Source organism: Bubalus bubalis, chromosome 21, assembly GCF_019923935.1.
Source record: "Bubalus bubalis isolate 160015118507 breed Murrah chromosome 21, NDDB_SH_1, whole genome shotgun sequence".
NCBI classification, from domain to species: Eukaryota; Metazoa; Chordata; class Mammalia; order Artiodactyla; family Bovidae; genus Bubalus; species Bubalus bubalis.
The window spans coordinates 4130273-4153238 of NC_059177.1; the positions used below are offsets into that span (position 1 = coordinate 4130273).

The 22966-nt window shown below is 40.3% G+C and overlaps 2 protein-coding genes across 12 annotated transcripts in view; one reads left to right on the plus strand and one right to left on the minus strand.

Moving 5' to 3' along the window:
- RBMS3 (RNA binding motif single stranded interacting protein 3) overlaps positions 1-22966 on the plus strand; it is an 817173-nt gene that overhangs the window by 221791 nt on the left and 572416 nt on the right. The window lies entirely within an intron of this gene.
- Positions 8251-8874, minus strand: LOC102397471 (N-acetyllactosaminide beta-1,3-N-acetylglucosaminyltransferase 2-like). The gene has a single exon (XM_006070578.4). The coding sequence runs from the start codon at positions 8872-8874 to the stop codon at positions 8251-8253; it is 624 nt and encodes a 207-aa protein (XP_006070640.2).

Consider the following 22966-nt stretch of genomic DNA (forward strand, 5'->3'; position numbering starts at 1 on the left):
GTAATGGGTGCTTTTGTCATCTGCTGTCTTCTGCTCAACATCGACGATTCCTCCCGATTGTTTGTCGTTCCCATCATATTGTGGTATTTTATTGTTTGAATAAACACAATATGTTTATCCATTGTATTATTGTTGGCTGTTGGGGTTTGGAGCCAGTTGAGGGCTGCTGATGAACATTCTTATAAACCATTTTTAATACAAGGAAAAAGACGCATGGCTTCTCTACTCATTTCTTACGTTGTCTAACAGAAAAAGGAAAGTTTCAAGTCTGTTTCCTTGTAAGCAGGTTTTGTGAATAGGAGTCAGCATCGTCATCGCTGTCTACTCGACCACTTTTGCTGCGTACCTGCTCTCCGCTGTGTTCTGGGTGATGTCTGGATAATACAAACAGAGAAGATGTTTATTGTTCTTAGGTAACTCAGGAGTAAGCCTGTGCTTACACGCAGAGCTACAAGGAGCAAGCACCAGACCCCCTGACAGAGGGAAGACTCCTAATTCAGCTGAAAGAAAGATGATGAGTGAAGTCTTTCTGGAGGAGACACGCTGATAGGAGGAAAGGAAGTTGTGAGCAGAGAGGCAGGAGGAAAGGAAGACAGTTGTTGACTGACAGAATTGCATTTTAGCAGTGAACATTTTTGAACTTTCCAGAAATCACCATGGTGGGATCTGGGGGCTCACATTGGAGGATGATGAAACTGGAAACCAGAAAGAAAACTTAGCTCACTATGTTCCCTGACTGATGTAGTAGAAATAAAGTGCATAAAGCATCATGAGGCAAAATGATTGTTAGAGCACAAAATTTTCTTGGATTTTTTTTTTTTACTGCAACCCAGTCTAGTAGCATTGTATCTATAGTGTAATGATAATGAAGAGTTTTGCGGGGTGTGAATAGTGTCTGTAATGGATTCTTAAGGCATGGAATCTCCCCTTCAGTATTATGGGATATGATCCGTGCTTACACATAAGACCACACAGATGGCCATAGGTGTTTTGAGAAAATGTGCAAACTGTGCTTTGGGTTATGATCTATAGATGTTATGTTACACTGAGAGCATCATACATGGCTTCATAGTGGACACTAGAGACCATATATTCAAGTTTTGTTAAATAAGAGTTGATCCGGTAAAAAACAAAAACAAAAAAAAAAACCTTCAAGAAGACATGATTGTCTTCCTGACTTGGGAAGCAGCTGAATTCTCCTTGCACCTTCCCAGGTGGAATCCACTGAAAGCATCTCAGAGGTGTGTTCTTGGTCGTGCAGAACACTTTCTTCCAGGCAGAGTGAGAGGAAGGCGCTCAGAGGTGTGTGTCTGGGCACCTCGTCTGAGGGTTGAGGTAAATGCACCAGCAACCGCGGATGACTGAAGGCAGGCAGCATGGCACCCAGTTTGCAATCTTCTCACTTCCTTAATTATGGTTTTTGGAATCTATTTATACTATCTGCCTGAATTTTCTGACTATTAAGTAATTGAAATATTGAGCATCACCCCAGCAACTACTGTTTTGGAAAATCTACTGCTATCAGCTTATCATTAAGCTGGAATATTTAACATGCATTATTTTATTAGGTCTTCTCACTTACCTAGTGAGATAGTTATAATATTTTTACATTCAGTTTTTAAAATACTATGAATAATACAGTGAATGTATAAAACAAATAATCTTCACATGAGTAATTTGACTGCATCATTGATTTATGTTATCATGAATTATCTGAATATCCATTAGTCAGTGAGTTTTCTGCTATGGTAACTCAAGGACTGTATCTTTTGGTCTGATACAGAGAGGTTTTATGGATAATATTTTAGATTATATTTACTTATGGATATAATACTTATATAATAAGATTATATAATACTTATCATAGAATATATAATACTTAGAATATATAATAAGATTATATAATACTTATGGGTAGTATTTCACATGTATATGGGAAAGTTTATAACTTTCTCAAAATCTTATGTGAAGAGATTGATGTATTGACAAAAATGTTTTTGTTCTCATCCACTTGGATTCATCATTTTATAAGCTTTGATATTAATGATATGAGAATTATTTTAAAGTTTGACTTGATTTTCATGTTTTCTGTTTCGGGTATATATGAGCTTCATGGAGCCACTTCTCTCTACATGACATGGTTTTTTCTATTTTCTAACTGCAAGTTCTGACTCATTTAAATGAAGCAGTAGCATTCTTATATTTAAAAAGCTTAGAGTAGCTGCTCTACTGTATGAAATTCCTCTTTCATTAAATTGCATCAATTCTTTGTCTCAAGTGTCTTTGCCAATTTAAAATAGCACAATACCATAAAACATTTTACAGCAGAGACTTTCAAACTCTTTCTTATTTTGGCTATTGAGTGACATTAAAAGTCATTCTCTTCTTAAAATGAAATAAATGTGCTCAGTATAAAATATAAAAAGTGATGTATCATTGTCAGTAGGATATGCACTTTGCCATGCTACAAAGTGGAAGATATATCTGTGCTTAAATATACTTGACTTTGCCACCCTGATTGTCTTGTCTGATGTTAGAGATGTGATATATGATATTCAGTCCTTTATTCATTCATTCAACAAATCTTTATTGAGTAAGCCCTGTTTGTAAGGCCAGGCATATAAAATAAATAACATCTATGCACTACCCTTGAAGAACTCACCAATTTTAGGATGAACAGTACATGCAGTATTGATGAAGTATTGCATTTTTGTCATTAACACAATTGATGATAAAATGTACTTTCTAATAGAGATATACTCCATGACATGTTGGATCATAACTGGAATAAAAATAAGCTTCTGGGTAAGAAAGAAAAGGAATCAGAGAGAATATATCAGTTGAGTTGAGGAGGAGGAGAAGAGTCGTGACAAAGAAAATGTGGGGAGAAATTAGAAGCAAAGTAACCTGTGTTAGGATTGGGCAGTAATACCTTATTAGTTGGATTTCCCTGGTGGCTCAGATGGTAAAGAATCTGCCTGCAGTGTGGGACACCTGGGTTTGATCCCTGGGCTGGGAAGATCCCCTGGAAGACAGCATGGCAACCCACTGCAGTATTCTTACCTGGAATCCATGGACAGAGGAGCCTGGCGAGCTGGAGTCCATGGGGTCTCAAAGGATCACAACGACTGAGCGACTAAGCATGCACACACTTTATTAGTCACAAATCATTTCTGAGAACCTGATTAGGTGGCTGTGGTACTGAGAGTTACAGTGGAAACCAAATGTGTACTCTGCTGCTGCTGCTGCTAAGTCGCTTCAGTCGTGTCCGACTCTGTGCGACCCCAGAGACAGCAGCCCACCAGGCTCCCCCGTCCCTGGGATTCTCCAGGCAAGAACACTGGAGTGGGTTGCCATTTCCATCTCCAATGCATGAAAGTGAAGTCACTCAGCCGTGTCCGACTCTTAGTGACCCCATGGACTGCAGCCCACCAGGCTCCTCTGTCCATGGGATTTTCCAGGCAAGAGTACTGGAGTGGGGTGCCATTGCCTTCTCCGAATGTGTGCTCTAAACAGCTTAATTCCATGGATACTAGAACACGGCTCTCAAAATAGTCACATATGTTGCATGTTTGATGCAGTTTTTTTTTTTATAGTGTTAAATCAATAGATGATGTCAAGATTTACAGAATCTGAGGTTTGATGTCTTTTCCAAATACAAGTGTAAATTCTTTTATTTTTGTGGAGGGGTAGAATTCCTCTATTTTTATAGTATAATTTGAAACAATAGTTTTAGTGTCTGACAACACATCATTCAATATGCTGCTGCTGCTGCTAAGTCGCATCAGTTGTGTCCGACTCTGTGCGACCCCATAGCAGGCAGCCCAACAGGCTCCTCTGTCCCTGGGATTCTCCAGGCAAGAGCACTGGAGTGGGTTGCCATTTTCTTCTCCAATGCATGAAAGTGAAAAGTAAAAGTGAAGTCGCTCAGTCATGTCAGACTCTTAGCGACCCCGTGGACTGCAGCCTACCAGGCTCCTCCATCCAAGGGATTTTCCAGGCAAGAGTACTCGAGTGGGTTGCCATTGCCTTCTCTGATCATTCAATATAAACCTATGTATTTTTCTTTTCTTTTTTTAAAATTAATTTTTATTATAGTATAATAGCTTTACAATGTTGTTTTAGTTTCTACTGTACAGCAAAGTGAATCTGCTATACGTGTATATAACTCTCTCTTTTTTGGATTTGCTTCCCATTCAGCTCACCATGGAGCATTGAATACAGTTCCCTGTGCTATACAGTAGATTCTCATTATTTATCTATTTTATACATAGTATCAATAGTGTGGGTTTCCCAGGTAGCGCTAATAGTAAAGAACTTTACTGTCAGTTCAGGAGAGAGGAGATGTGGGTTTGATCCCTGGGTTGGGAAGATGCCCTGGAGGAGGGCATGGCAGCCCACTCCAGTATTCTTGCTTGGAGAATCCCATGGACAGAGGAGCCTGGTGGGCTACAGTCCATAGGGTCGCACAGAGTTGGACATGACTGAAGTGACTTCGCAAACACACACACATCAATAGTGTATATATGTCAGTTCCAGTCTTCCAATTCATCCCACCACTCTCAAGTATAAATTCTGCTGCGAAGCTATGTCTTCCATTTTGCATTCAGTTTGCTGTGGAGTCACACTTGTACTAGAATGGGCCACATGTTGTAAAATCAGAAGCTTCTTTAAGAAATGAGGTGCTCTAGAAGTGATTTCTAAAAATCCATGATGAATGTACTGCTGCTGCTGCCAAGTCGCTTCAGTCGTGTCCGACTCTGTGCGACCCCATGGACTGCAGCCTACCAGGCTTCTCTGTCCATGGGATTCTCCAGGCAAGAACACTGGAGTGGGTTGCCATTTCCTTCTCCAAGATGAATGTATAGCTATACTATTTCCAAAGACTTTTGGTCATTTCTCTGCCTTTTGTGGTGGAAGTCATGTCCAACATGTACAAAAGACTTACAAATGCTTTTGTGGCCCCAGGACTGATCAAGGGACTGACTTATGCAAGCTTTTTCTCTAAGTATTGAGAATGGTATAATATCAAGGAAAGAAGAGGGATTTTATAGCCAAATGCCCCCGAGTTCCAATGCAAGCACGTTAACGCAATAGCTGTGTCACGTTGGGTAAGGTCACCTACTGTATCTAAGTTTAATTTTTCATCCTTAAAAAAAAATTAGAATAGTAATATCAGTTTATTTGGCGGTTGTGAGAATTTGAAATACAGTGCCTAGTGCAGTCTGGGCAGTGACTGGCATATAGCAGGCGCTCCATTAATGGTATGTGTATATTTGTGTAGAAATGTAGTCTACTACCCATCTAGCCTCTGCCACAGAGGTGTTTTCAGAGAGAGAGAAATATGGTGAGTTCAACATTGTTGTGTTTTTGAGGTGACCATTCAACATCCAAAGGGAAATAACCAATATCTCTGATTTTCCAATTAGGGACTCTAATTGTAGACTCCAGACTGAGGTATGATGGTGAAGACAGATCCAGAGAAAGAAATATGATAGGGAAACAAAAAGAAATGGAAATTCAAAGTGTGGTAAAGAAGGAGATTTCCAGTTAATGGTTCTCACAATATGTTCTTGCTTCTTACCTGTGAGTTTGGTAGACATTCAAATTCTTGTGTCTCCTTCCAGTCAAACACTCAAAACTGATGTGGGTCCACAGAGTTGTAAGAAGCCACCCAGAGGATTCTGATGCATGCTCTTTTAGAGTTATGAGACTCATGGATATTGTAGCTCCAAAACAGAAGTGGGCTAAGAATTATGTTTGAGGTACACCCACTTTCAGAAATCTAGAAGAAGAAAAAGGGCAAGTCAAGGAGATAAAGAGTAATAATCTGCAAGGAAGGAAGATAACAACTGGGTTAATGTGCTTCATGGGACACAAAGGAGGATGTTTCCAGAGAAAGATTTTCAAGACACTTGAGTGGTAGTGAGAACTCAAGGATGAATATAACTGATATCTTTTTACTTATTAAGAATGGAATATTACTTAGCCATTAAAAATAATGAACTTGAATCATTTGTAGAGATGCAGATGGACCTAGAGTCTGTCATACAAAGTAAGGAAGAGAAAAACAAATATTGTGTATTAACATAAATATGTGAAATCTAGAAAAATGGTACAGATGAAACTTTTTGCAGGGCAGGATAGACAGCAGATATAGAGAATGGACATATGGACACAGAGGAGGGGGAAGGGGTGAATGGAACCAATTGGGAGAGTAGCATTGACATATATTCACTACTATGTATAAAGCAGAAAGGTAGCGGGAAGCTCCTGTGCAGCACAGGGAGCTCAGCTCTGGGCTCTGTGATGACCTAGAGCGGTGGGGTGGTGCTGGGTGGGAGGGAGGCTCAAGAAGGAGGAGATATACGTATACATATACTTGATTCATCTTGCTGTACAGCAGAAACTAACATAACATTGTAAGTAATTAATTCCATTAAAAAAAAAAAGAAGTTACATAATTTTCAGCTATGTTCCAATAATGAAGGTCAGTATTTAGGAAGTAATTAGAAATTAGACAATGAGAAGAAAGAAATCATAAGCAGAGCAAGCATTCAAGAACATTCTCTCGAGGAACAGAAAGAGAGAAACATGATGCTCGCTGGTGTACTGGGGGTGGGGGGCAATGTATGGCAAAAAACCCACCACGATATTGTAAAGTAATTAGCCTCTAATTAAAATAAATAAATTATTTTTTTAAAAAAAGGATCTGCACATATTTAAGGAAAGTCAGAGGGGGAAATGCCCTTGTGTTGGGGAAGAACATTGTTTCAGAATACTTAGATGGTATACAGTAAGTTCCTACATATGAACAAATTCCCTCTCAAGAGCATATTCGTAAATCCAATTTGTTCATAAGTCCAACAAAGTTAGCCTAGGTACTCAGCTAACACAATCAGCTATACTTTTCGTTCAAATAATACATAAAAAACAAACACAAAAATAAACAAAACGTGCTTAACCTTACAGTACAGCATCTTGAGAATCACAATAGTACAGTAGAGCAACCGGCATACCAGGTCTGGCATCGAGTGAACAGACAAGAAGAGTTGCTGACTGGAGGGAGGAGAGGAGATGGGAGAAGGGAGGGCTGAAAGCTTGTCAGCAGCAGCAGACGGAGGGCAGGCTGCAATTTCACTCACACCTGATGTTGGCAGCACGGGCTCTTACTCCTTGCTGGTTTCAGTTCTATCTACCGTCCTGGAAAACGATCCAGTGGTGTCTGAATCCAGTGATGTCTCTTTTCTCTCATCATAGATGGCGTGGCAGCACTGGATTATGTTCTGAACAGCTTCTGCAGCCCTCATGTACCATTCTGCGTTCAGGTCCTGTGCCTCGACAAGTAACCCTGCCTGCTTAAATAAACAAAGGGCGTCTGCTTCCCCTGCATGACGCATCTCTTCAGTTCTTCAGTTACTTCTTCTTGTTTCTCTTCATCCTTTCTGCGGGCACGTTGGCATCTTTGAAAACTCTCTTATGTTGGAGACTGTATGGGAAACAAGGGCACAGATGTGGCAGGGATGAATAGGAGTCGGGAGAGAAAAAAGGAGGAGCCGTGGCTTCTGTTTTCAGACAAGAGGGTGGCAAGAGGCACTCGAGCTGAAAGGCAGACTCTGTGCTCTGGAGCCAGATAGTCTGGGGTTCTACTTCTGCTACTTCCTGGTCACATGACCTAGAGAAAGTAACTTCAGGTGTCCCTGTCTCAGGGTCCTCATCTATAACAGTTAGTGGCAGTGCCTGCCTCCCTGGGGTTGTGATGACTAACAAAAACAGGTCTACATAGAGAGCTCATAGAAAGGGTCATAAAAGTGTCAACTAAATAAAATAAATAGAGATGGACATTAAAGAGGTTTTGAAGGGGAGACCCATGAATTCTTGACACAGTGACTTTGTTTCTGGTGAGTGAGTGAGTGAGTGAAGTTGCTCAGTCGTGTCCGACTCTTTGTGACCCTGTGGACTGTAGCCCCCTAGGCTCCTCTGTCCATGGGATTCTCCAGGCAAGAATACTGGAGTGGATTGCCATTTCCTTCTCCAGGGGATCTTCCCGACCCAGGGATCGAACCCAGGTCTCCCGCCTTGCAGGCAGACACTTTACCGTCTGAACTGAAGGGTTTAGAGGCCGTCAAATGGACATGACCTATAAAGGTAATTTTGATGGTTTTACATAGAAATGACCTCTAATGGAGGAGAACACAAATGGGAACTATTTGAGATACATTTCTATGTAAAATGTAGTTTGCACATAATTCAGCATTTTAAATGAGCACTCTGCAACCGAGACCAAATATCAATCATCTCTTGAGGTTTTCTACTATGTACCAACATCACGTCTACATAGGAACAAATGTTACTCCTACTTTTCTCTTCTATATCAAATGTCCTGAAGCCTTTGTGTCTCTCTGGAGCGAGGCTGAGTTTCTGAAGGCACATTCCAGTATAAACATCATCGATGGAGTAGAGAAGGACCCGATCAGTCACATTGTACAGTCTCAGGGCCAGGTGGCCGGAGTAGAGGAATCCGCCTCCTCCTGCATAAGGCGGGTAGACGCCAGTGTAAACAACTTCTGGGATGTAGTACTTGAGTTTCTTATCCTGATGAGTTCCAGCATTATGAATCACGTCACCAATAAACAAATCTTTGGCTTTGTTCCCAGATAAGCTATTCAAGTAATTCAGGTGATGATGGGTGTTCACAAAAACATCATCATCGCCCTTGAACACGAACTCGGCATTTGGACAGGAAGTGCTCACCCACCTGAGAAAGAGTACTTCTTTCAGAGACAAGTTGAAGAATGTATCTCTGTAGTTCCACAAAAGAATGTCTTGGTGCTTCTCACTCTCAAATTTCAGCGTATCTGAAAGGTCAGACATATTTAAAATCTCTGAAACCTAAAATCCACTTACAGAAGACTAGGGTCGGGCCCGTGAAGACCAAATGGTCCCAACGTGGGATGCTGCTGACAGCTGACTGTGCATGGATGAGCTAGCAGTGGGCAGCGGTGAGAACCCAGGAAGGCCAGGGTCAAGATATGGTACCCCAAGTGCTGTGCCTCATTGGCTGCTTGCCAGGAAAGGGGGAACTTGGGAATGAGTGGGCCTGGGGTAGTCAATGGAGCAGTGGGTCTTGGTGGGAGGTTAGAGGCAGAAGCATTTGGGGAGGTAATGGGGGAGATGTGGAAGGGGCTGAACTTAGAGAACAGACTGAGCGAGGAGTTAGGTGTTGCCAGGAGAAGATGGGATGAGTGGAGGAGAAACTCTGGATTGCCTTGGAGTATAAATAAGAGGTCATATGTGCATTAAAGTGTGTGCTTCCTAAGGGGTCTCTGCAAGCATGGGACTGGGACATGCAGGCTTTATCACATAAGCAAGAGATGTTGTTATCCAAGATATCATTAGTATGCTAGATAGTAGGTAATAGAGTGTAAGGCAGGCTTTAGTAAGATAATGAAAGAAATTTCAACATGTCACCCAGTGTACTAGGAATGCCAGCACACACTCTTATTTCATCTTTATACCCTCTATAAACAAGAAGCAGATCTAGTGTTTATACTCTACAGATCAGGAAACTGAGATGCCAAGGTGCTGAGTAGTTGTTTTATATCCTATGGGTGGTACAGGTCAGATTCAAGTCCATATCTTTTTTTTTTCTTTTTATTGTATGTTGGAGTATAGTTGATTAGCAATGTTGTGTTAGTTTCAGGTGTACAGCAAAGTGATTCAGTTATACTATACCTGTATCTATTCTTTTTCAAATTCTTGGGTCCGTATCAGTTGATTCCAAAGTCCATTCTGTTTTCACGTTATCAGAACAAATACTGCAGGATGTTAAGCATGCTAAAATGCCCTATAATCAGTTGTAGGAAGTACTCAAAAGAATGGGGTTGCCATCCCATTTTTTTTTAACATGGAAATCCCTTTCTCTCTAGCTTTCTTTAAGGCGACAGGTTAGATACTCTAACTGGACAACACAAATATACAACTTAAAGTGTAACCCAAGAGTTAACCACTAAGTGATTTTCGTTTTGTTTTGCTTTGCTTTATAATTTGGAAGCATTCATTTCTGGACTGGTATATCCATTCCAGATTTATATCCATGTCTAATTAAAGAACCAACAAAGACACCGATTAACGATCATGACTTGCCTGCCAGTTATCTTTGTTCATATTAGTACTCTAATTCAATCAAACTAGGAATTTGCAACTAGTTATATCAAGTAAAAGAAGAGAGTTACATAGACATTGTTTGTGTGTTTTCTTTGGACTTTTTCAAAAGTCCCTGACAAAAATTTCAAAGCCTCTGTCCTTGTGATGTAAAAGTTGTTCTTATATTGACTAGATGAAAAAACATTACTAAGCAAAACCTCTGAGGAGACTTTATAGTCAACCTTTTCCAACATAGATTATCATTTGAACGAAATCAAATGCTGTTTGCAGTTTTGAAAGTATTCAGTAGTTCTCCATGGCTTAGGAAAGTTCCCTAAGCCTGTGAGTTCTGCAAATGACAAAGTGCTTTGCTGTTTGTATGTTATTCTCTTTCTTGAGGTGATGGTTCTCAGAACAGTCAGCAGCATCAGTATCACCCGGGACCTTATTAGAGATGCAAATCCTTCAGGCCCACCTCATACCTGCTGAGTCAGTATTTCTGGGAGTTGGGCCCAGCAATTTGTGTGTCAGTAAGTCCTCCAAGAGATTCTGGGGCACATCAAAGTCTGAGAATCATTGTCTTGAAGTTGGTCAGATTGTAAATGCAGCACAGCAGTCCTGGCATCCTGGTGAATCTGTAATTTACTAAATAGTAACTAATACATAGATCTACAAAAGAAACTTTTTTTGCAGTTGTTTTTCTTATCCCTAAGACATGTAAAAATCATCTCTGATTGCCAAAATATTGCTCCGTCTTCATTTCTTTTAAATGTGTATATTTTGGGCAATCCTGGGTCTTTGTTGCTGTGCGCACTTTCTGTGATTGCAGCGAGCAGGGGCTACTCTTTAGTTGTGGTGAGTGGGCTTCCCATTGTGGGGGCTCCTTTTTCTACTGAGCACTGAGCTCTAGAACACTTGAGCATCGGTAGCTGCGGCTAGGGCTTAGTTGCCTCAAGGGATGAGGAATCTTCCTGGGACCAGAAATTGAACCTGTGTCCCCTTCATTGACAGGTGGATTTTCCACCACTGGACCACCAGGAAGTCCAATTGCTCATTCTTTAAACACTTCTTCCTCCTGGATATTTTCCTCAATTCTCCCAGCTAGAAAATCTTATATCGTATTTTTTGTAAGTTTAAAAGGAAATTTTGCTTTGTGCAATACAATTGTGATATCTACTTGGTGTGGATTCAAAAGCTTAATTACCTCTGGAGGGATAAAACCGGATACCCAGATTACAAAGCCAAGAACAAGTTTCTAGAGTATCAGTTGTCTGTTCTGGGTGACCCGTGTTATCTCACACACAGGTCTTGGGTGACAGAGAGCTTGGAGGTGTTGTTTGACGGCTTGGCGGGACCCACTGCAGAATCATTGCACCAAGCATTCAAGGAAGAGTCTTGTCTGGATAGCCTCACCTTGGCTGCCTTTACCAAAGCTCAGTAGTCCTTGGATAAGAGGTGACTATGTTAGATTGCTAGGCTGCCATAGCTAAGTACCACTTAAGCAACAGAAATTTATTTTCTCATAATAAAATGATATGAGATGAAGGTGTCACAGGGGTGATTTATTCTAAGGTCTCTCTCCTCAGCTTGTAAATGACCATCTCTTCCCTCTGTGCCTTTGTCCTAATTTATGATGTTGGCTGGTTTAGGGCCCACCCATAGGACTTGGTTTTACCTTACCCTTTTAAAGGCTGTCTGTCCATATATTTACATTCTGAGGTGCAAGGTGTTAAGACTTCAACATATGAATTTTAAGGCAATATGGTTCTTCCCACAACAGTTATTTCTGGTTTTGACTGCTCGTTTTATATATATATATATATGTAGTCATGTTGGACTCTTGCAACTCTATGGACTGTAGCCTGCCAGGCTCCTCTGTCCATGGGATTCTCCAGGCAAGAATACTGGCTGGAGTGGGTTGCCATTTCCTTCTCGAGGGAATCTTCCCAACCCAGGAATTGAACCCAGGTCTCCTGCATTGCAGGCAGATTCTTTACCGACTGAGCTACAAGGGAAGCATATAATATATATATACATATGTATATATACACACACACACACGCATATATTGGCTGCACTGGGTCTTAGCTGTGGCATGTGGGATCTTTAGTTGTATATGGGATCTAGTTTTCCTGACTAGGGATCGAACCTAGGCCCCCTGGAGTGGGATCATGGAGTCTTAACCACTAGACCACCAGGGAAGTCCCCTGACCACTTGTTAGTAAAATGAACTTGTAAATGCCTCAGAACATAAATGGATTATGGACTTGTTCTCTTGTAGATGGAATCCAGTTGATGTGGTCCCTCAAAGGAATAGTCCCACCACATTCCTACTGGATCCCCAAAGCCGTACATATACCCCATTAGCATCCCCAGGTGCCAAAGAATGAATGAGCCATATAGAAGTAGGCAAACAATCACATTGGCTGAAAGGATAATATTCCATCCCTTAAATAAATGTAGTACCTTTGTTTTTGTCTTGGAATCAGTATGGAAGGCATGTGAAAAATGAGTTAGCTGGGAGTTAATTGACTGCGGAACCTATTTTCAGTCTCTGCTTGTATTTTTTGAATTATAATACACAGTGGGTGATTCAGCAAAAGGCTTCAAGAAGAAATTCTTTAAAGAAAGATCTTACTGAATTGATGTCTTCATAATTCATGGAGAGTAGATCCATAATAGCCCTATTTTCTCTTCAATTTTGAAAAATAAAAGATGCCATTAGTTTAAATTAGGCTCATATGTGGAATAATCAAGGGTATCAACAAATCACTCCCATGCTATTCAGGAATGGGAGTAAATGACAAAAAGAACAGACTATTTCTTTAAAAAATTAAATGTAAAATCTGTATTGATGGGTTTGGGTAAACTTATTTTGAAGAGTTGATAGACAGCATTTGACTTTATAAAACTCGGTTGTGGAAACTCAAAATATAGTAAGTGGGTAGTTGTTGCACATTGGCTTCTGTTTGTGATTGCAGAGTCCTCTCAGCTATAAACATGATCTTTTGGGATTGAGCTGTGTTTGGAGAATGTACTCAGGACATTTGGTGACTTTATAGATATGAGCGGAGTTTAATTTTTATATTAAAAGATGTCCTGGCAATGCTGTATGAGCTGCTTCTCATACTGGCTGGAGAAGGCAGTGAGCCCAGATGGAAAGAATTAGGGTAAAAAAGCGTGTTCATTTATTTGTTTCCCCCAAGAAGCTGAAACTCCAGGAAGTTGACTGTGGGTAGTATTTTATCTCTTCTAGCTACAGGAAATGAAAATATAGAAAGGAGAATTGGGGACCCTGCTGAGATGTCTATTTCCAGGCATTGTTCAGTAACTCGGTCACATTTTTTCCTCTAATATCAGATTTTGCTTTCCACTTGTGGGTGGCAGTGGAAAAAAAAAGAAAAAAAATTTTCTGAACATAAATAAGTAACAGAAAGTAAGTTTAAGAGTAATTTTATCTGAGAAATAATTTTTTTCAGGGTGTATAAAGATGTATTATAGGCAGTAGTTTTTACATTACTTTGATAAGACATCAGTAAGAGTAATTTAATATAATTCTTCACAAGCATATTACATGGATGACTTTTGTCTTTATGGTGGTTTTAAGTCTCTTCCCCCAAATAGTCTAAACTTGATTTACCTACATCAGGAGTTGACTTTGCAGGGCACAGAGGGTACCAGACCAGTCATGCAGAAAGTACCTGTTTGTCACTGTGAGAGTTCAGACATGAACTAGAACCAATGGCCCATTAAATACCCACTCTAGTTGTTTAAAGCATAATTCTAGCTTTGAGAAATAATTGTTGATACAGAATCTTGTAGCTGAGCCAAGGACTGGAATTCCTGTAACTCTAGTCAGAGTAGAAGCTAAATTAAGCAGTTGTGTTCAAGGATTTTGTGATTCTGCTCCACTGGAAGTCTCATCTAGAGAGTAATTAGGAACAGGGGAAGCCAAGACATAGCATACTTTGCTTTTTGGTGTGTGTGTGTGTGTGATATTATATTTTCCATGTATGGTAGTATTGTAATACTTTCTGAATTATAAATTATATTTTTAAGAAACCTAGAGGGGTGGGAGGGGTGAGAGGAAGGAGGTGCTATATGTATAATTATGGCTGATTTGTGTTGTTGTATGGCAGAAACCATTATAACATTGTAAAGAAACTTTCCTTCAAATAAAAAATAAATTAAAAAAAATGTTGCTTGATAAAAGAGTCACAAATGTTTTCTATGAGAAAGCATTTTGTATTGGGGCTGTAAAAAACTGGAAGTGATTCTTCCCATATACTGTTGATACATTTAATAAAAGAGAAGTCTTCTGTGTAAAAGTGTTTTAGGTATATAATATAGGATGCAAGGTATATCGTAGGTTAAAAGTCTCATTGTCAGAGAGAATTCACTGAGATACAGTAACTTTTAATTTCCTCTTTAAAAGACAGAGCTAAGTTTTAATTTAGAGGGTACTTACATGAAAATTTCAGGAGTAGTTTAGAAACCAATTAAGAAGGATTTTTGTCTTAAGGGTTTGTGTGCCTGATGTGAGATGGTTATAAATGCTCTAAATTCTTTTTCTTCCTCTGGATTTTGCTTCTCTTATATTGTATTGATGGGTGCTTTGTATGGGGGGAGATTTCTGCAGATGTTCCCTTTCTTCTCCGTTTTTGTTTTCTTCTCTAAGATACGTACGGTTTTGCAAATGTTCACTTGCCTGAAGAGTCAAAATCTAGCAAACCTCGCTGTAGTTAATGTGTTTGGGGATAGGTACTTTTAACTATTGTCTACTGAACACACTGTTCAAAGATTAGATTATTGTCCTGGCTATTTTCCTAAAGGAAAAACTCTTGGGGTGAAATAAAGCTGTTAAGCTAGGTTGTGTTTGTGTGCTCCAAGGTTGGGGAAGGTGGAAGGATTAAGAATTTGGGGGGGGACGGGGGCTGTATACATACCAGGTTTTAAAGCCACTTCACAGAGCATTTGAAAACCTAAATATCAATAGGTATTTTGTAAAGGAATATTGGGCTTCCCTGGTGGCTCAGATGGTAAAGAATCTGTCTGCAATGCAGGACCCGCAATCGATCCCTGGGTAGGGAAGATCCCTTGGAGGAGGGCATGGCAACCCACTCCAGTATTCTTGCCTGGAGAATCCAATGGACAGAGGAGCCTGGGGGGCTACAGTCCACAGGGCCACAAAGAGTCAGACACAACTGAGCAACTAACACTTTCACTTTCTTTCAAAGGAACATTGGCATAAGAATATTGGTTGATGTACAGGAAAATTTGGCCTTGGAACAGAATGTAGCAGGGCAAAGGCTAATAGAGTTTTACCAAGAGAACACACTGGTCATAGCGAACACCCTCTCCCAACAACAAAAGAGAAGACTCTACACATGGACATCACCAGATGGTCAACACCAAAATCAGATTGATTATATTTTTTGCAGCTAAAGATGGAGAAGCTCTATACAGTCAGCAAAAACAAGACTGGGAGCTGACTGTGGCTCAGATCATGAATTCCTTATTGCCAAATTCAGCCTTGAATTTAACAAAGCAGGGAAAACCACTAGACCATTCAGGTATGACCTAAATCAAATCCCGTATAATTATACACTGGAAGTGAGGGACTAGATCTGATAGACAGACTGCCTGATGAACTATGGATGGAGGTTCATGACATTGTACAGGAGACAGGAATTAAGATCATCCCCAAGAAAAAGAAAGGCAAAAAGGCTGTCTGAGGAGGCCTTATAAATAGCTGTGAAAAGAAGAGAAGCGAAAAACAAGGAGAAAAGGAAAGATATAACCATTTGAATGCAGAGTTCCAAAAAAATAGCAAGGAGAGATAAATAAGCCTTCCTCAGCAATCAATGCAAAGAAATAGAGGAAAACTGTAGAATGGGAAAAACTAGAGATCTCTTCAAGAAAATTAGAGATACGAAGGGAACATTTCATGCAATGATGGGCTCAATAAAGGACAGAAATGGTATGGACCTAACAGAAGCAGAAGATATTAAGAAGAGGTGGCAAGAATACACAGAAGAACTGAACAAAAAAGACCTTCACGACCCAGGTAATCATGATAGTGTGTTCATTCACCTAGAGCCAGACATCATGGAATGTGAAGTCAAGTGGGCCTTGACTTGTTCACTACGAACAAAGCTAGTGGAGCTGATGGAATTCCAGTTGAGCTCTTTCAAATCCTAAAAGAGGATACTGTGAAAGTGCTGCACTCAATATGCCAGCAAATTTGGAAAACTCAGCAGTGGCCATAGGACTGGAAAAGGTCAGTTTTCATTCCAATCCCAAAGAAAAGCAATGCCAAAAATGTTCAAACTACTGCATACTTGCACTCATCTCACACTCTAGTAAAGTAATGCTCAAAATTCTCCAAGCCGGGCTTCAGCATTATGTGAACCATGAACTTCCAGATGTTCAAGCTGGTTTTAGAAAAGGCAGAGGAACCAGAGATCAAATTGCCAACGTCCACTGGATCATTGAAAAAGCAAGAGAGTTCCAGGAAAACATCTATTTCTGTTTTATTGACTATGCCAAAGCCTTTCACTGTGTGGATCACAATAAACTGTGGAAAATTCTGAAAGAGATGGGAATACCAGACCACCTGACCTGCCTCTTGAGAAACCTATATGCAGGTCAGGAAGCAACAATTAGAACTGGACATAGAACAACAGACTGGTCATTAGGAAAAGGAGTATGTCAAGGCTGTATATTGTCACCCTGCTTATTTAACTTATATGCAGAGTACATTATGAGAAATGCTGGACTGGAAGAAGCACAAGCTGAAATCAAGATTGCTGGGAGAAATATCAATAACCTCAGATATGCAGATGACACCACCCTTATGGCAGAAAGTGAAGAACTGAAGAGCCTTTTGATGAAAGTGAAAGAGGAGAGTGAAAAAGTTGGCTTAAAGCTCAACATTCAGAAAACTAAGATCATGGCATCCGGGCTTGTCACTCCATCGCAAATAGATGGGGAAACAGTGGCTGACTTTATTTTGGGGGGTTCCAAAATCACTGCAGATGGTGACTGCAGCCATGAAGTTAAAATATGCTTACTCCTTGGAAGAAAAGTTACGACTAACGTAGACAGCATATTAAAAAGCAGAGACATTACATTGTCAAAAATGTCTGTCTAGTCAAGGCTATGATTTTTCCAGTGGTCATGTATGGGTGTGAGAGTTGGATTCTAAAGAAAGCTGAGCACTGAAGAATTGATGCTTTTGAACTGTGGTGTTGGAGAAGACTCTTGAGAGTCCCTTGGACTGCAAGGAGATCCAATCAATCCATCCTAAAGGAGATCCATCCTGAGTGTTCATTGGATGGACTGATGTTGAAGCTGAAATTCCAATACTTTGGCCACCTGATGCAAAGAATTGACTCACTGGAAAAGACCCTGATGCTGGGAAAGAGTGAGGGCAGGCGGAGAAGGGGACAACAGAAGATGAGATGGTTGAATGGCATCACCAACTCAATGGAGATGAGTTTGAGTCAACTCTGGGAGTTGGTGATGGACAGTGAGGGCTGGCGTGCTATGGTCCATGTGGTCGCAAAGAGTTGGACACAACTGAGCGACTGAACTAACTGAACTGAGTTGATGTTCAACAGGGCAATAAACTGTAACCTTAAGGTTATCTTCTCCACTGGACAGAATTTATTTACGTCCCTGCTCAATAAAAATCCAGAAGTTAAAAAAATGGGTAGTAGACATTCTGTAGTGATAAACAACAACAATAAATTGAACCTATGGGTAATTGTGTGATTAAATACATCAAGAACCTAGGTAATAAAATGCCAAAGATTAAAATAAGATCAACATTAATTATAAATGTAAATCATCCTTTCAGCAAGTAACTGCCTGAGAAGTTTTCTTGTGGAAGGTTTCAACAGTCTAAATAGTAGTATTTTGTTCTGTTTTGTTGTTGTTTTGGGATATTTTTGGCTGTGCTGGATCTTTGTTGTGGCATGTAGGCTCTCTACTGGTGTCATATAGGTTCTAGAGTGCATGGGCACAGTGGTTGTGGCCTGTGGGTTTAGTTGCCCCATGGCATGTGGTATCTGAGTTCCTTGATCAGGGATTGAACTCCTGCCCCCTGCATTGTAAGACACAGTCTATACTACTGGACCATCAGGAAATTCCCAGTAGTAGTTTCAAGCTGTCACTTGGGATAGAACCTTAACTTCCTTCCACTACTTATCTACTTCAGAGACTGCAAAGGACTAGAGATAGTTCTTCATTGCAGATAACAGCAAGAAAGTTATTGCAAGTAAAGCTTACATTAAATGAGCACTTTCTCTATGCCAACCAGTGTTATCAACACTCTAGGTAAACCCCACTTACCCTCACAACAACCCTATGAAGTAGAGACTATTGCCATCATTTTATAGATTTATAAGTAGATATATACAATTTTAAGTAAATAAATCAATATTAAAAGATTAATTTATATCATGATGGCTTCCCAAGTGGTGCAATGGTAAAGAATCTACCTACTAATGTAAGAGAACCCAGACGTGGATTTGATGCCTCACTCAGGAAGATCCCCTGACGGAGGGCATGGCCAACCACTCCACTATTCTTGCCTGGGAAATCCCATGGACAGAGAGGAGCCTGGCAGGCTACATTCCATGGGATCATAAAAAGTCAGACATGATTTAGAGCTTTTACACTCCACTTATATCATGATAGATGATGAAATGATGCAAAGAGCATATAAGACTTACTTAGCCAATCATATATACTCAGGCTGAACTGAGACTTAAGTCATGGAGGTTGGTCACCACAATATATTCTTTTAATGACTACTCTGCACTGCCCTGAAGGTCAAATATTTGGATTGCCAAAGACATGAAAGTTGATGGAACAAGAAAATTGATATATGTAACTTTTCTATTCTACAAGCTGCACACTACATTATTTAGTTCAGTTCAGTTGCTCAGTTGTGTCCGATCTCTGCAACTCCATAAACTGCAGCAGGCCAGGCCTCCCTGTCTATCACCAACTCCCAGAGTTTACCCAAACTCATGTCCATTGAGTCAGTGATGCCTCCATCTCATCCTCTGCCATCCCCTTCTCCTCCTGTCCTCAATCTTTCCCAGCATCAAGGTCTTTTCCAATGAGTCTGATCTTTGCATCAGGTGGCCAAAGTACTGGAGTTTCAGCTTCAACATCAGTCCATCCAATGAACACTCAGGATGCATCTCCTTTAGGATGGACTGGTTGGATCTCCGAGCAGTCCAAGAGACTCTCAAGAGTCTTCTCCAAAACCACAGTTCAAAGCATCAATTCTTCTGTGCTCAGCTTTCTTTAGAGTCCAACTCTCACATCCATACATGACTATTGGAAAAACCATAGCCTTGACTAGACGGACCTTTATTGACAAAGTAATGTCTCTGCTTTTTAATATGCTGTCTAGGTTGATCATAACTTTTCTCCCAAGGAGTAAGCATCTTTTAACTTCATGGCTGCAATCACCATCTGCAGTGATTTTGGAGCCCCCCAAAATAAAGTCAGCCATGGTTTCCACTGTTTCCCCATCTATTTCCCGTAAAGTGATGGGACCAGATGCCATGATCTTAGTTTTCTGAATATTGAGCTTTAAGCCAAATTTTCTACTCTCCCCTTCCACTTTTATCAAAAGGCTCTTCAGTTCTTCTTCACTTTCTGCCATAATGGTGGTGTCATCTGCATATCTGAGGTTATTGATATTTCTCCCAGCAATCTAGATTCCAGCTTGTGCTTCATCCAGCCCAGTGTTTCTCATGATGTACTCTGCATAAAAGTTAAATAAGCAGGGTGACAATATACAGCCTTGATGTACTCCTTTTCCTATTTGGAACCAGTCTGTTGTTCTATGTCCAGTTCTAACTGTTACTTCCTGACCTGTGTATAGGTTTCTCAAGAGGCAGGTCAGGTGGTCTGGTATTCCCATCTCTTTCAGAATTTTCCACAGTTTATTGTGATCCACACAGTGAAAGGCTTTGGCATAGTCAATAAAACAGAAATAGATGTTTTCCTGGAACTCTCTTGCTTTTTCGATGATCCAGTGGACGTTGGCAATTTGATCTCTGGTTCCTCTGCTTTTTCTAAAACCAGCTTGAACATCTGGAAGTTCATGGTTTACATAATGCTGAAGCCCAGCTTGGAGAATTTTGAGCATTACTTTACTAGCATGTGAGATGAGTACAATTGTACGGTAGTTTGAGCATTCTTTGGCATTGCCTTTCTTTGGGATTGGAAGAAAACTGACCTTTTCCAGTCCTATGGCCACTGCTGAGTTTTCCAAATTTGCTGGCATATTGAGTGCAGCACTTTCACAGTATCCTCTTTTAGGATTTGAAAGAGCTCAACTGGAATTCCATCAGCTCCACTAGCTTTGTTCGTAGTGAACAAGTCAAGGCCCACTTGACTTCACATTCCATGATGTCTGGCTCTAGGTGAATGAACACACCATCATGATTACCTGGGTCGTGAAGGTCTTTTTTGTATAGTTCTACTGTGTATTCTTGCCACCTCTTCTTAATATCTTCTGCTTCTGTTAGGTCCATACCATTTCTGTCCTTTATCGAGCCCATCTTTGCATGAAATGTTCCCTTGGTATCTCTAATTTTCTTGAAGAGATCTCTAGTCTTTCCCATTCTATTGTTTTCCTCTATTTGTTTGCATTGAACACTGATGAAGGCTTTCTTATCTCTCCTTGCTATTCTTTGGAACTCTGCATTCAAATGGTTATATCTTTCCTTTTCTCCTTGTTTTTCGCTTCTCTTCTTTTCACAGTTATTTTTAAGTCCTCCTCAGACAGCCATTTTGCTTTTTTGCATTTCTTTTTCTTGGGGATTGAAAAGTTGTTGCTTACCCATGAAAAGACACCAGGATTCTTGGCCTCCGGAGGAGAAGAATTTAATCCGGGGCCAGAGACAAGGCTTGATTGCTCAGAGCTTTTGTGTAATAAAGTTTTATTAAAGTATAAAGGAGATAGAGAAAGCTTCTGGCATATGTATCAGAAGGGGGCTGAAAGAGTACCCCACTGCTAGTCTTCATGTGGATGTTATATAGTCACTAGCAGTCTGTTAATGAAAGAAAGGAATGTCTTAAAACTCAGAATGGCACCAGGCCCCTCATCCATAGATGGATTTGGGGATAATCTTGGCTCCAGAGGATTCATTCAGGGCCATACTTGAATCTTGTAGAAAGGCAGATTACCATACAAATAGTTTCATTTACATAGATTAGGGGAACAATATCTGAGTATAACATAATGTTTTGTCAAGTAGCTTCTTAGCCATTAGGCAGAACTGACTTGAAGACAGAGTCTGGGGTAAATGCATAGTACATTAACATAGCTTAAGACAAACATTTCCATAAGAAAAATGCATTGGTTAGCTCAAGGTTTGAGAATAGTTAACTTCAGGTGAAACTAGGTGTCATTATTGCAACACAGTATTTTAAGAGAAACCTCCTTTTAAATTTGTATAGAGAAGGAAAAATATACCTCTAGTTTGTTTCCTCCTGCCTCTTAAGAGAGATAAAAATGTCTGACACTTGCAGCCTATTTCCTCCGTTTGGAGACCCCTGGCCTTCCTGCCTGTTACCCTCTCAGGATGGTCTTGATCCCTGTCTCCTGTACAATGTCACAAACCTCCGCCCATAGTTCATCAGACACTCTGTCTATTAGATCTAGTCCCTTAAATCTATTTATCACTTCCAGTGTATAATCGTAAGGGATTTGATTTAGATCATACCTGAATGGTCTAGTGTTTTCCCCCACTTTCTTAAATTTAAGGCTGGATTTGGCAAGAAGGAGTTCATGATCTGAGCCACAGTCAGCTCCTGGTCTTGTTTTTGCTGACTGTATAGAGCTTCTCCATCTTTGGCTGCAAAGAGTATAATCAGTCTGATTTTGGTGTTAACCATCTGGTGATGTCCATGTGTAGAGTCTTCTCTTGTGTTGTTGGAAGAGGGTGTTTGCTATGACCAGTGTGTTCCCTTGGCAAAACTCTATTAGCCTTTCCCTGCTTCATTCTATACTCCAAGGCTAAATTTGCCTGTTACTCCAGGTGTTTCTTGACTTCCTACTTTTACATTCCAGTCCCCTATAATGAAAAGGACATCTTTTTTGAGTGTTAGTTCTAAAAGGTCTTGTAGGTCTTCATAGAACCATTCAACTTCAACTTCTTCAACGTTACTGGTCGGGGCATAGACTTGGATTACCGTGATATTGAATGGTTTGCCTTGGAAATGAACAGAGATCATTCTGTTGTTTTTGAGATTTAATCACTGCACTAAATTCAAAAATGTCATATTCAAGTGCCTACTATTAACTTTCACAAATTATGAGATTTTGATCAAATTACTGATCTTTTAAAACATACTTTCTTCTTCTGCGAAATAGTCATAGATATTTTCAACCCTAGCTGTCTTTGATTTTGTCTTATATATGGTGATGCAGGAGAAGAATGGGTACTAAGTATACAAGTGGCTGAAGCTTCAGGGTTATGTGGGTGAAATCTGCCCAGTTCAGCATTGGACAGCTCCAGCCCAGTTCTACCTGACTTAACAAGGGTGAAGCTTCTAGACGAGAATCATTGCAAACCCCTTCCACTGATCTCATTGCTGTTTCTGTTGTGACCTACCAATAGCTCAGCTCCTATTGGAATGATTTTCAAGGCTATAGGTGATATTATTATAATAACAGTGAAAGTGAGTGAAAGTGAAAGTTGCTCAGTCATGTCCAACTCTTTATGACCCCCGTGGGCTATAAAGTCCATGGAATTCTCCAGGCCAGAATACTGGAGTCGGTAACCGT

Coding starts and splice junctions, on each gene's coding strand:
- LOC102397471 (XM_006070578.4), bottom strand. CDS start 8,874: ATGTCTGACCTTTCAGATACGCTGAAATTTGAGAGTGAGAAGCACCAA.